Source organism: Manacus vitellinus, unplaced genomic scaffold (assembly GCF_001715985.3).
Source record: "Manacus vitellinus isolate BGI_N305 unplaced genomic scaffold, ASM171598v3 scaffold_0_pilon, whole genome shotgun sequence".
NCBI lineage: Eukaryota > Metazoa > Chordata > Aves > Passeriformes > Pipridae > Manacus > Manacus vitellinus.
In genome coordinates this window covers 38,329,553-38,343,169 of record NW_021938789.1, presented here as the reverse complement: position 1 = coordinate 38,343,169, position 13,617 = coordinate 38,329,553, and the positions used below count along the sequence as shown (strand labels likewise).

The following is a 13,617-nucleotide window of genomic DNA, read 5'->3' as shown; positions in this document are numbered from 1 at the left end:
GGGGAACATTTGACATTTTCCTTACTGTAGAGTAACAAGCATTATCCTATGCTTTATTTGTAGGGAGTACAAGCTTGAGGTCGTGTTTTGCGGCATGATACCACCCGGCACTAGTCTTGTTGCAGGACATGAGTTGTGAGAAAGCGTTGACTCAGTTCTCTGGGTGTAATTTTGCTGTGCTGTGCTGTAATTGAGGAATTACTCTTGCTTGGAGTGCTCTGGCTGTGGTCCTGGATCCCAGGTTTTCTGGTCTCCTGGCTAACTTGTTGGGAGGAAAGAAGAACTGTGTCCAACACTGAATGTTTTAGTATGTCCACGTGGCCATTCAGCAGGGGCTAGTTAGCACTAAGCCATAACAGATGGTGGAGCCCATATAGGTCATCTTTGTTTATCCAGCTTCTAGGTGCAGTCTTTGCTCTAGTTGCCTGATTTTTGCCATTGTTTAGTATTTGGATGGCACTAACAGCAGCTACATCACTGCCTCAGTATGTTCAAAATGGTGTAAATGTCAGTGGAGGAGTGACATGCAGCTTAGAGGGCCTTATCACAGGAGGCACAGGCATCTCTTTGCTGACTTCCCAGAGGAGTTCGAAGTTTGTGAACTGATGACTTGGGAAATACTGCAAGTACTGGCAGGAGTTGAACACTTGTTAAGCTGTGTTTTGGGCTGGTGGGCAGAGGGTCAGAGAAGCAAACATGCAAGTGTGGTGCTTGGGTGTGGAGAAAGAAGGTAGTTGGACAGTAGAGTTTTTTTTTGTGTGCCATCCTGATAACTGCCTGCAAAACACTGATGAAACTCTGCTGAATCATTTTTGCAGGGACAGCTTATTAACACTGTTCAGAGTGGAAATACCACTTTAGGGTCTGTGACTGTCCAGGACAGAAACTTTGAAGGATTGACCTACTGAAGGAAGAGCAGGCTTGTTCAGTGTTTGTTGTCTTTTAATGATACTGTACCCAAACTCTAGGAAGTGGCTTGAACTTTACAGTCCTGATAATGATGCAGGAATATATCCAGAAATCTTTTATAGAGCCATGTCTAATTGACATCTCCTTGATGGATGAATTATTTCCTAAGTAACTGCCTGCTGTACTCTCCCCCAGCGAGAATCCTAGACCTTTGTCAGAAGTAGGGCTTCTTGCAAATCAGATGGATGGTTCAGATTTTTAGGGTTTTATTGTTTCTTTAAAATTTAAGTGTGAGAACTTACCAAAACTGGCAAGAATTTGTGTGGCTTCTATCAGTTGTCTCTATTCAGTTCATGTAGCATTTGTGGGTACCGAGTTGTGTGTGCACATACAAGTATATGTGCCTGTGTACCTGATACAGAATAGAGGCACCAGGTAATGAAGTGACAGAGGTTGTACTGGTTTGCAACGCTTTAACTTTTCCCTGCTGTGACACTCCTTTTCAATTTGCATCTGGTACAAGCATTGGCTGCATAACTCAGCTCTCTGCTCTGATGCATTAGCAGTGATATTTACAGTGTAAACAGAGTGCTTGCACTGCTGGGAGATGTGGATGTGGTCCTGGGTTTATCTTCTTGGAAACTCTGCTTCTGACAGTATTTTCTTCTCAGATGCTTTATCTTCTCTTTAGGGTTAACTCAGAACCATCCTGTTGGTGTTGTAAGATAGTGGGCATGACAGTTACATGTCTATTGTCTGCCTTAGAGAAATGCAAACCCATTTCCTTTTCTGAAGATAGCTTCACAAATAAGTAAAAATTTCTCATAGAAAACAGATCAACATCAAATATACCCCAATAGCATTTTTTCCCCTCTGTACGTTTTACATTAGCAGCTTTCTATGTTAGATCTATGCCAGGTCAAGAAAACAAAGGCTGGAAAAATATAATGTACTTGATTTTTTTTTTTTTGATGGTGATGTGGGGGTCTTAAACTACTTTAAACTACAGTGACATTGAATAAGGACTAACAAATCGTTATTTAGGACAATGGAAGCAGTAGTATTCTCTCAAGAAGCACTCATAATGGAAGTCTGAGCTTAAAGGTTTATCTGAGGTGACCCTCAAAGTTGTAACCTTACTGCCTCGTTAAAACTCCACTAGCAGCCGTGACTGTGAGAGGTTAGGAAGTGGTGCATGTTTTGGAATCAAATGGGGTTTTTTTCTGCTCTCAGAATTTGATGAGGACAAAAGCATCTATAAAAAAGAAAGGAGGTTGCAGGGGTTCAAGTTGCTGGGGACAGAGTTTGAGTCGCTGCTAACCACCTTTGCAGGGGTTACACTGCCCTCTTGTGTGAAGCTTCAGTCATTTTGGTATGAAATCCTATTAAATAGGCAATGCAGATGTTGGCTTCATTTTTCCAGTGCTTTTATAAAACTGGACCCTGTGAAATGCCACACTTGTGGTAAACTTTGCTGCTCAGATGCCCTCTGTCTGCCCCCTTCCTCCTGTCCTAGGGAGGTACGAAATAGGGTGCTAGAAACTTTCAAAAGTTTCTTCAGTTTTCCTTTTCAGCATCAAATTATTAAAATTGTTTAGAAGTCAGTTTCATCAACACCTCTAAAAACTTTAACCTGCAGATACCTATTGAGATATTTAGTTCAGTATCACAAGAGAAACAGAGGGCGAGGGTTCCACATCAGTTTCAAAATTAGATGGAAATTTTGCTGTAATTAAGGCACTGATAGATCTGTCATTCTGATTCTGGTTTTTGTTTGTTTGTTTTTGTAACTTTTTATTTGATTTAGAATCAAGACATACTGGCTGAGCAGTTTGTGCAAATAATTTGACACTGCAGATTTTCCAGATAGCTTTCATGAACTATACTTAGCTTTGTTGGTGCTGTTGCCCCGTTAGATTTATGAGTGCTTTACAAGGTAGCAAAGTCAATGTCATCTTTTATTTTATTTTATTTTCCCATTCCAGTCAATAAAAAGGCAACACAATCAATAAAAAGGCGAAACAAGTATTTTCTGTCTGTCCATTTTGGCATGAAGCCTATGTATCAGACCATGTCCAAGAATTATTATGTTCATAGCCTAGCAGCTGTGTTTCAGTATCCAGTCAACAAAGAAAATACACAGAAAACAAGGAAATAAGCTTTTATATTATACAAAAAGGGTCTTTTGAATACATGTTTTTGACATATGAAAGTTTTTTAGAATTCTCATGCAGATGCTCTATAAATATTGAATGATCATGTGTAATAATACTTCGATAAGTAAATAGATACTGATAGAGTCCTGAAATTTGGAGACTGGTTGACAGTCTACTGTATAGAATAGTCATATTCATTTTAAAAAATTCCTTACATTGCTCTGTTATGTATGCATGGAAGCAGTCTATTATCTTTATAATATATGGTATATGAATCAGATTTATGTGATATCATTTGAAGCAATGTGCTTGATGTTTTCTTCAATTTTCTTTCTTACAGGCAGAAACTATGAATGCCACTCTCTTACGGGTTCACCTTGAATGCAGTTTACCTAATGACACATATCAGTTAGTTAAGGTATGTTTTATTATTATTTTATATCTATTTAGGTCTTCTTATTTTAAACCAAGCTTAGAGGGATGCTTTCTAGAGCTCTAGAAGTTTTAGCAACAATGTAGTTTTCAGTGTCTCAAAGAGGAATTGTGCTTTTATAAAACTGTATCCTGGGATACCAAATAAATGTGACACATGTCACACTAAAATCTTTAGGAGAGAGGGAGATGAAAAAAGATACCCAGTACTCCATAAACGTCCAAAGAACCAAACCAATACCAATCCAACAGGCTAAGTGTTCTAATGTGTGAGTGTTGTATTACTTACATAGGGCACAAAACTGATTAGATCCCGCTAATTTCTTTTCTCCAGAAATGTTTCACGAATGTCTGGTTCACAGTGAGAAGTGATCAGTGAACTGAGGGGCTGAAGCCTGGGCTGGCTGGTCCGTGGTGGGGGTCTCTGGAGGAGGCCATGGACCTGGGCCATGAGGAGGGGCGAGTATGTTAGCAGAGACGCCCCCTCCAAAAGCACTGAGGCCCAGACTCCATAGCTGTATTTCTGTACATTGCACGTGGCAGCTGTCCTATGCTGTTCCTCTTCATGTTTGGTTCTTGCATTGAATAGTGCATAGGTACACCTGAACATTTGAGGTTGCATGGAGTGCAGCTGCCTGCTCTTTGATCTGAGCTTCCCAACACCGTGCCTGTGCTCCAGTCTCCATGGCAGCCTCCTCTCCTGCTCCTGGCAGCCATTTCAAGTGCTGAGGTTTTCTTTGATGCTGTGTGAGCGGTGAGCTGGCATCCCATTCCCAGGCACTTCCTGGCTCCTGCTGTACTTCCTTGCTGCACTTCAGATTAGCTGAAGGTGTTTTGCTGCACTTCTGAGAGCACTTCATGTGCCAGTTCTCTACTCCTCCACGTCCTAAGCAAATTAGTCCTCTTGGTAGGGCATTGGAGCTTGGGTTTAGCAACCTTTGTGGTGTGATGCAGAATCAATTTATGTTATTCACTGTTGATTGTCTAGTTTTGTTTTGCTTTGTTGGCTTTAATTTTTTGTGTGAAATGTCTGTGTCTTTGTAGTTGCTAGGACTCAGCTGTGTTAACAGCAGCCACTCTTTACAGATAGAAATAAGATCCTACTTGTATTTATCTGAAGTATTCTAGCCAGACGACAGTGTTTTCTATTAAGAAATGTACATGTATGTTTGTTTTTTTAAAATTACTTCAGTGAGAAATGGAGACAATAAACACAGGATTTGGAAAAATTAACTATAAACAGACCAGTGAACATGAACTGTCTTCCTACCATTAAGACACATGCATCAGTCTGTTTATGGCACATTTTATTGAAGGCAGAGGATTTAACAAAGGAAACTGTTTTGCAGTCCCTGAGGTGAGACTGACTAAGACAGTTTATGAATTTGCATTCTCTCAAGGTTCGGTGTCCTTTTTAGTTGTTTTTGTCTTTGTTTTTGCTGTGCTGTCTGTACTTGCACTGTGTTTGGTTTCTTCGGAGATTTTAGCAGAGATCCTAATTACTCCTGTTTTGCCAGCATTTTGGTGCTGGAAACCTTGTCTATTAGATAATACCTTTGATTAATTTCTCAAGATACCTTACTGTAATGAATTTTTTCTGTTCTATCCCCCATCACACACCCCCCATATCCCTTGTCTCACTTCAGAGTTGCTGTTTTATGTCTGATGACCCAATGCTGCTAGAAATGAGCTTAACAGTAAGAGTGGAAAATGCCCAGCAAGATTTTGTGGAGCACAGACAATACTTACTGGAGAATCTTTTTGTTGTTTATGTAGCAATGGAAAAAACAAAGACCTCAGGTAAGTCCTAAATATGCCTCTTAATTGTAATACGGCTTGGTTTTATACTTAAATTGTAATTTGATGTGCTAAATTGAATAAAATTCAGTTACAGCTTAATTTCGTGAGTGAGGGAAACCAAATCAGTTCAGTTAAACACAACTTGTCAGAGAATTTGTGTAGAGTTACCTTAAACACAGTTCTCTTCATGAAGGTAACAGTTGCAAAGTTGTAAACTATATCTGTTTCATTCTTTTATCTGTTTCATCTTTTATCTCTTTCATCTTTTATCATTCTTGTATCTGGTTTTTGTCATTTTTCTTTCTTTTATCTCTTTCATCTTTTATATCTGTTTTCATTCTTCAATCCTCCACGCTTATGCATCTGCTTAAGTAGTATGGAAAGATGACATGGTCCTTAGATTTCTACAACTGCATTTCTGATTTCTCATTACTTAAATTGACCATAATGGGACTGTGAATGCAGAATGGTTTTTACAGTACTGGGAATAGTGACCGTTTTGGAAAGTAGGGTAATGAAGTAATACAGATGTCCGTGTCATTTCTTCTTGTAAGCTAGAATTCCACAGGCAAAACAATCAACTCCTTGCAGTTTCTTTATACTGCAAATCCTCTAAATCCAGGGGATTTTAAATTATGATAGAGCTTTGCAGTCTGTTAGAATAGCTTTTTTTTAGACTGCAAGTTTTACTTACTGATTGGAGAAGAAGGAACTGCTTAAGAATCCAGATTAAAATAATATTTTTTTAACATACTTGTTAAAAATGAACATCTTTTTGTCTTTTGCAAAATGCCTTTCAAAACCTAGTCACAAGACAATATGTGCAATATATACTATTTCCCTTGTGTCTGTTCTGTGATATGGTATTTCACAGCTGAAACTGAAATACCCACTGTAAACCAAGTTTCCCTGCCGGTGAGATGCCAGTGCTTTGCTGTATTGAGTTGTGGATGTACATTTATTCTGATGCTGGTAGAAAATTGTTCACATCTCTTGTGTCAAGGGTGCTCGCCCTGAACACTTTCAATGGTTAAAGTACTGGAAGTATGCTTTTAGGACTGTTTTCTGTTAAATGTGGTGCACTTATAAGTCCTCACTGTGTCAGAGGTTGGTCCTGTAAACCCTTTGGAATTGCTGTTGGTGAGAAGTTCCATGTTGTGCTCCATCAGTACCGATGGTGGCTTTACCATATCACACAGCAATGCTTGCTTGCCTTCTGTGTGAATAATGAAATGAGAAATGTAGTCTTGAGGGAAAAGTCTAACTGATAGGAACATGATGCTGTGTTAGCCTCTGTGTGCAACATGTGTCAGCACCTAGAGAGAGGCAGCAGGTAGGCAGTGTCTGCACGGGGGAGCTAGCCAGCTGGAAAGGTTGAAGAAGAGTATGCACTTTGCACAGCTCTCTGGGTATATGGAGCATCTGTTCACTCATAATTAGCATCTTGAACCCTCTTTTGGAAGCTGGCACTTGTAGTCTTTCTTTCAAACAGCTGAGCAAAACACACAGATTATTAAAAATTGTGGCTGGTGAACTGGGAGAGTGTCCTTTCACTGTGAACCTGCATATACTGATGTAATTCAAGCATAAGCAAGGGTAAGAACTCAAGTTGTCTTCCTTCTGGAAGTTGGCTGACCGCCTGTAGTATAAAAGTCATCTCTTATTCTGTTCTGCTGTTCTTTTCTTGGTGCTCTACATCTTCATTGTGTCCTGTGGACAGGAACATAGCTTTGCCAGTGACAAAGGGTGATTACCCAGTACAGGTGTACCACTTTATTGGCAGTTGAAAGCTGTGTTATACCTGTCTCCAGTTGCTTTAGGCAATAGTTTGCTACCGTACCAGGTGATAGGACCATTCCTGTTTTGATCCCAAAGCACTGAATCTGGGTTCACATTGTCTCTTTAGAATGCTTTCTATTTAAAGCAGGTGAGCCAGGATCTCGTGTAGCTGATGTGATGCAGAACAGTAAAAACTGATTTCTCTCCTGCTGTTCATAATCTGGCCCTTAGAAAGTTACTTCAGCACCAGCCATCCTTCTTTCTTTCTCTTGTCACACAAAGATTTTTAAATTTAAATTAGGATTGCTTCTCATATGAGTGTCTGACAAAACAAGAGTGCTTCCATCCTTGGTGAACTTACCTTGGTGTTTGTTCTTTTGGACAGGTCATTCATCAGTAGACGTGCATATTATGCATTCTGGAAACAACCTTGTGCATATACAGGTAATTGTGGTCTTCAGGAAGTCATAATTTAGGGTGTTGAATTTGACTGGGGAATTAACTCGCTGGCTTTCTCTAGTAGCACATTGATTTTGCTGGTAGCAAATGTCACACTTCTAAATTTTTAAAATGTCCAAATGTCTAATAAATCCTTGAGACAATGAGTTGTAATTCAGTGATGGATTTTTTTTTAATGACATAAGAGCTGTTAAACTGAATAAAAATTCATGTGTTGATTTAGAAGATGTGAGAAAATGGCAGATGGTAGGTTGCAAATTTGACAAGAAGATAGACTAATACAGGAGCTGCTATGCTAATAATGGTAGTACTGCTACAAAGATGATCATGTCTTGTCTTCTTGCAGGAAATACGGCAGTTGTCACAAAAAGACACACCACCTGTGGAGTTTGAGCCAGTACTGCTATCTTCATCGTCTACTAACTTTACAAAAGTTGCTTCTATTTCTTGTAAAGGTACAGGATACATATATTTAGAGACAATATGATTAAACAGGATTTGATTATGAAAGGGTAGCTTTTTTCAGCAGAGACCCTGAAAGATCTCAAAATCAATTTGTCTGGACTTTATTGAGAGGGAACATGAATTCTTTCTGCTAATTGTTTCCACCATTTTTGTATATATATATATATATATACTTCCTCTTATGCTGATCAAAGGCTCTAAGGAAGGGGAAGAAAACATTTGCTAAAATGTTAGCATAATTATTGAATATGGTTTCTCAACATCCTTTTATAATATGCATTTTTTTCTGTTTCACATACGTTTGCTAAAAGGCTATTGTGCTTGGGTGGTCATTTTCTATGACATTTCTTGGCAGGATCATTGAAGAGGTTTGCCTGAGACCAGACATGTTTGTGGCAGAGGTTGACATTTCAGTGTTCCTGACTCCAGCCTGTTTTCTATTCTGACCACTAGACTGCAGTGTACAGACTTTAAACTTTTATGAAACAAGCTGCTTTCATAGTGACACTGAGACATGTTTTTCCTAGCAAAAAAAGGGCAAATAAGAAGAAAGAAGAGACTATTATGTTAAATGATTCTTTTTTCAGAGCAGTTTTTCACTTACTAAAAGGAGGCAGTGTGCACTGTTACATAAGAATGCTGTGCCAATGACATGTGGTTAAAATTGGTCGGGTTGCTCTTTGCAGCCTTGTTGTATGTGTTTTTTGAAGGTGTTAAGCATTTGTAAATTCTTCTTGAAGTAAGGCTTGAAACCTCTGAAAATTAGGACTCGAGCAATTAAATGGTTTGCTCATCTCTGTGAGGGTTGGACCAGCAAATGTTCCTCTTTATGGTGTTCTTGCAAATCTTCACATGAAAATCATTGTGGATATGCTTTTGTCCTGGCTGATCTATTCTGTGTGTCTGCTCTTTGCCCAGCTGCATCCTGTGACAGTGAAAGTCTTTATTCTGACAATAAGAAGAACAATGTATTGGAAGGCACTACAACACTAAAAACCTGTCTTTCCTGTCCTGTAATGGAAGGGTAGGTTGACAGTGGATTTTTGTATGTTTGTTAACGCTCACTGGTATTATAATAAAAATATTGTAACGTACTTTTAAGAGAGGAAGTTAACTTGCTTTGTCACTGAATGATTCCGGGGTCAGTGAAGAGGCTTCTTCCTGTTATTACTGTGTCATTTGCCTGTGACATGTCAAACAATAGTTACATATTTTATCCCAAGAAGAAAAGGATACGCCTTAGCAGCTCATATCATATAAATGTTGCTTAGTCTATGACAACATTTCCAGCAACCTGGTTAATGTAATGCAGAAGCTGGATAGTTTTAGAAAAAATGTGAAGTCTTTTCTTTCTTCAGTCATCTTTTGCCAATTTCATCCAACCTGCTGTTTCACAAAGCAGTAAGCAATGTTGTACTGTAACATAACCAGGGGGTAGAGTTTTTGCCTACCTCTTTTACATGGTTTTTGTAAATTTTTACTCTCTTATGTAATTATTAAAAAGGACATAATTTTGTTCTTCTCTGTAAAAACTTAAAAGAGTTTCTTTATGCAAGAATACTGAGTATCTTGTCTTGTATGGACTACTTATTTGTGCTCAAGGACTATTGCAGATGTATTTTGTTTTCTGGATTTACTTACAGGTATTTTGATGTAGATCCTTCTGCAGCATTGTTTCATATAGAACCACATCATAATACTTCAGGATTTTGGTCCATATGGTTTACAAATAATTTTTACTTCAGCATTGAATTGAATGAAGTCTTCATAGCCAGAGAAACAAAGAACATAGTAAAGGTAAGCTTTATTTCTTCTTCATACAGTGTTTTGTCTCTGATTTAAGGATATGGACCTTTGACATAGAAAATGGATTTTCTGAAGAACTTTGTGTTCTCAGAGCTGGTTGGAATCAGTTAAAAATAAAGGTATCTGTAACTATTAGGTCCTGAAGATCTTACTGTCTCATGAGGCATTATTCACTGTCCAGCTTAGTTTTGTATTGTTTTATTAACAACTGTTCTTTCATTTGAGTTGCAGCTACAGATGCATCAAATTATAGACTCTTGCTCTGTTCTCAGACTTGTTACATGTGTGTTTGTGCTCTTCAGGATTTAGCATTTCTTCATAGGCCATAATAGAAGTCTTTAGTGCATAGATGAGCTTTGAAGTTTAGAAGGCGAAGCCAATAATTTACTCGTGCAATTGCTTGATTCAAAGCAGGCATATCTGGTTTATGAATACATCTAAATGTCTCTTTTTGTATTTTGATAGGAGATTTGCGTATGCGCACTGTGTGGGTCACTTATGGGCACATATGTGCATGTAGTAACAGCAAAAACATGAAGGAAGAGAAATTTTACATTTTTCAAGGTGTCTCTTGCACCAGAAATGGTGTATGAATTGTAATTCAGTTTTTGTTTGATTCTTTCTAGATTCTGAACTTTGATGAACCTTTGACTCTACCTCCAGGCTGCTGGAATGTATTTTCTTTGAAGCTCAGTGTGAAAGACACTGTAACGAATGTGCTCTCTAGTATTTGTTTGGCCACAAATGTGGGAGTGATATTTGAAATACCTCTGCAGATATATGCGACTGTGTCCAAGGTATTGTATTCAATTGTGTTGATTTATTATTAGACCTTGCAAACCCAAATGCAGCAGTGCCTCTCTCAGGCCAGAAATCTGTTCCTTAGTCCTGAAAGAAAAGCTAAGTAGCAGACCACACTGTGAAACAGTTCTGTAGCTTGAGAAGTCCCCAAAGTTGAGCAGTGATGGAATTATAGTTCTCTATTTTTAATTCTTTTTTTTTTAGTCATTAAAATTATGCACTGAGAAACTGAAATTTGTTCTCTTATTTTGTCATATGGTCAGTCATTTTTGTTTTGGTTTTCCAGCAGGGAGATCTTAATTTTGAAGCAGTTGCCCACTGTGATATTCAGTGCTACTTGGGAAAGTCTGATTCAGGTAAACTCATCTCCGGCTTTTTTTGGCATCTGTCAGTAGTTTTATTGTAGAAAATTCATTTTATGTAGCAGGACTTGTAATGAGAATATGATAACATGATGACTTTTCAATGTCATCCATTAGAAATGGTGGCAGTAAAAAGGACTTACTAGAGCATATAAGCCTGTGCAATACACATACTCTTGTTTGCATGTACAATTACTGTGGTTTTGCAGATGTATTTCCTTAAGCAAATCTGATGTGTAAAGTAATTTATATACCCTCACATATGCTTACTTTGGAGGGGAAAAGTGGGTTGCTGTTTTTATTTTTGGGTCTGGACCCTTTGCAGATACTGATTACTCATGTTCAGAAGTAGATTGATGGAAAGAGCAAAATCTGTTATCGTTTTAGCAAATCTGCTTTGGCAGAAGAGTCTCTCTCTCGACCATTCTGCCTGGGACCTGGATTCTGAGCTTGCAAGTGACCTTTATGGAAGATGGCATAAAATAAGACATGGGGAAGCCTGCAGGTCTGTACAGAATCTGTTGAAGTTCTTAATTCAAGCCAGTACAGTGTTGTAAGAAAGAATATTTCTGTTCTGAAGTATTCTTAATTAGAAGAAAACATTTTGGACCTTCCTACGCTTAAGTTAGTTGTCTTGAAGCACCTGGAGTTTCAGAGCACTCCAGAACACACCCAGCTTTCATTTCAAGACACTACCAGCCATAAGTAAGCTTTTCAGATGCTTGAACTTTAGAATGTAAATAATGTTCTGACTGTAGTTACCTCACCATGGCTACCTAGCATGAAAGCAGTCAAAGCATGTTTTACCAGATCATTTATGGAGTTGCATGACTCCTTCATCAACAGGTTGCATAGCAGTCCTTTCAGGATTAGGGTCTTTTGATGGCTTCCAGGGTACTTAGTCCCTGGTGTACATACACATAAGTTACACTGGCTCTCTGCTACTAGGGTACAGCTTTATGGGCTTTATTTAGTAAAGAGCATTTTCAAGGAAAGATAAGTTGATGTAATTATAAATCCTGGCAAATCATCTTTTTTCTTTTTCTGAAAATAAAAAAAAGAAAACAGCTAACAAAGTTTTCTGGTTTTGCCAATAAAGCAGGAGAAGTATTTTAGGATCGCCTCACTTTATTCAGCAGAAGAAGTCTGAAGAGGAGTCCTTTGCCTTTTTCTTGCCGCGATTGACTACAGAGCCCAGCCTTACACTCAACTTCAGTGCCACAGCCGTTAAAAGTAGTATGGTGAGAATGGTTGTTATTACAGTTTTCCGAGTTGTATATGTTTAGCTTGTTTAAATAACAAAGTTTGTGGTTAATGTTTGGTGTTGCTTAGCATTTTCATACTGCTGGTAAATCAGTGTTTTGTTCCAATTTAAGATACTAGATTTATATCCCTTTGGCTCTTTGGTAAGTTTCCTAGTTGTAATGTTTTAATACAAGGAGAGGAGTAAAGCAACGTAGGTCTTATCCAACAATTGTTCGTGGTTGTCAAAGTTTTCCTTGCATCATTGTATAAGTTACATGCTTGTGGTAAAATAATTGAACAAAGGACTAGGGATAGTGTGTACTGTTATTAATGATGCATGTGGTTACAGTAAAGTCTTCCTCATGCCACTGCCTTGTGTAACAGAAGTGTGTAAAACATTTATGAGAGATACACCACTTGCAGAGCACTCTTCCAGCCACACTGACAATTACGTCTTTCTTGTTTGTCAGATTTAGGTCTCCACTAACCTACCCTATGCCAGAACCAGTCATATGGAAATAGTTTTCATATGCACATTGTGAATTACCTTAATATTCCATGTGTCCAATTTAATTGTTAGTCATTACAGTAATGTGTATAATAACCTGCTAGCACTCAGACTTCTGTGAGAAGGGGTGGCACTTCACTAACTGCACTTTCTTCTGTGCAAGAGCTTTGTTCATGTCTGCCTGCATAAATCAAACTCCAAATGAAAGGATTGTTGGGGGAGCGGGGGCAGTCTATATTTTTATACACACAGTTCTTCGGGCACTCTTAGCTGATTTTCCAAATTATGACATTGTGGTGACATGTCCTGCTGTTCCATGCAGTCTTGTGCATGTATGATTATACTGCATTAAGACAGAAGCCAGATTGAAGTCCCTTGAAAATGCAGATCATATTACCAGCGCTGAACTGTTTTACCATCCAGTTCTCAAATATGTAGGTTTTAACTTTTTCTTTTCCCCTCCAAACTATTTAGGTAAAATATTTCGTACTAAGAAACCCTTCATCCTTCCCAGTTACGTTGCAGCTTCTGCCTCTTTCTTACTACCCTGATCCCCAAGCTTCACTGAGTCTGCTGAACAAATGGTAAAAACTATCTCAGGATACTGTTTTCCCTTTTAAAAGATCTATTTGCTATGCCTTATGATTGTTGCTTATTGTAGTTTTTTAATTTTTCAGAGTGTCACTTAGGTGGGGACAATGTTCTGACTCATTTTAGAAGATATAATCATGTTCAGAGCAGCTTCCTGTATGGTGCTTGACTTTGTAATGTACCTCATCATTGATGAATTACAAATTGAGTATGTTTTAAGCAAGTTCCTCTCTGCCAGATCTAAACTGTAGTTAGCTGTCATCTTTTAGGATCTGAGGCTTAGTGCAAGCTGCCCACATGAGGT

At 38.4% G+C, this 13,617-nt stretch overlaps 1 protein-coding gene across 1 annotated transcript in view; it reads left to right on the top strand.

The window, feature by feature from the left end:
* TMEM131L (transmembrane 131 like) overlaps window positions 1-13,617 on the top strand; it is a 77,145-nt gene that overhangs the window by 39,327 nt on the left and 24,201 nt on the right. Inside the window, 11 exon segments of the mRNA XM_029959952.1 lie at window positions 3,406-3,483; window positions 5,144-5,297; window positions 7,462-7,520; window positions 7,882-7,990; window positions 8,919-9,024; window positions 9,644-9,797; window positions 10,433-10,603; window positions 10,894-10,963; window positions 11,357-11,474; window positions 12,072-12,210; window positions 13,197-13,306. Coding sequence (XP_029815812.1) covers window positions 3,406-3,483; window positions 5,144-5,297; window positions 7,462-7,520; window positions 7,882-7,990; window positions 8,919-9,024; window positions 9,644-9,797; window positions 10,433-10,603; window positions 10,894-10,963; window positions 11,357-11,474; window positions 12,072-12,210; window positions 13,197-13,306 — 1,268 coding nt within the window.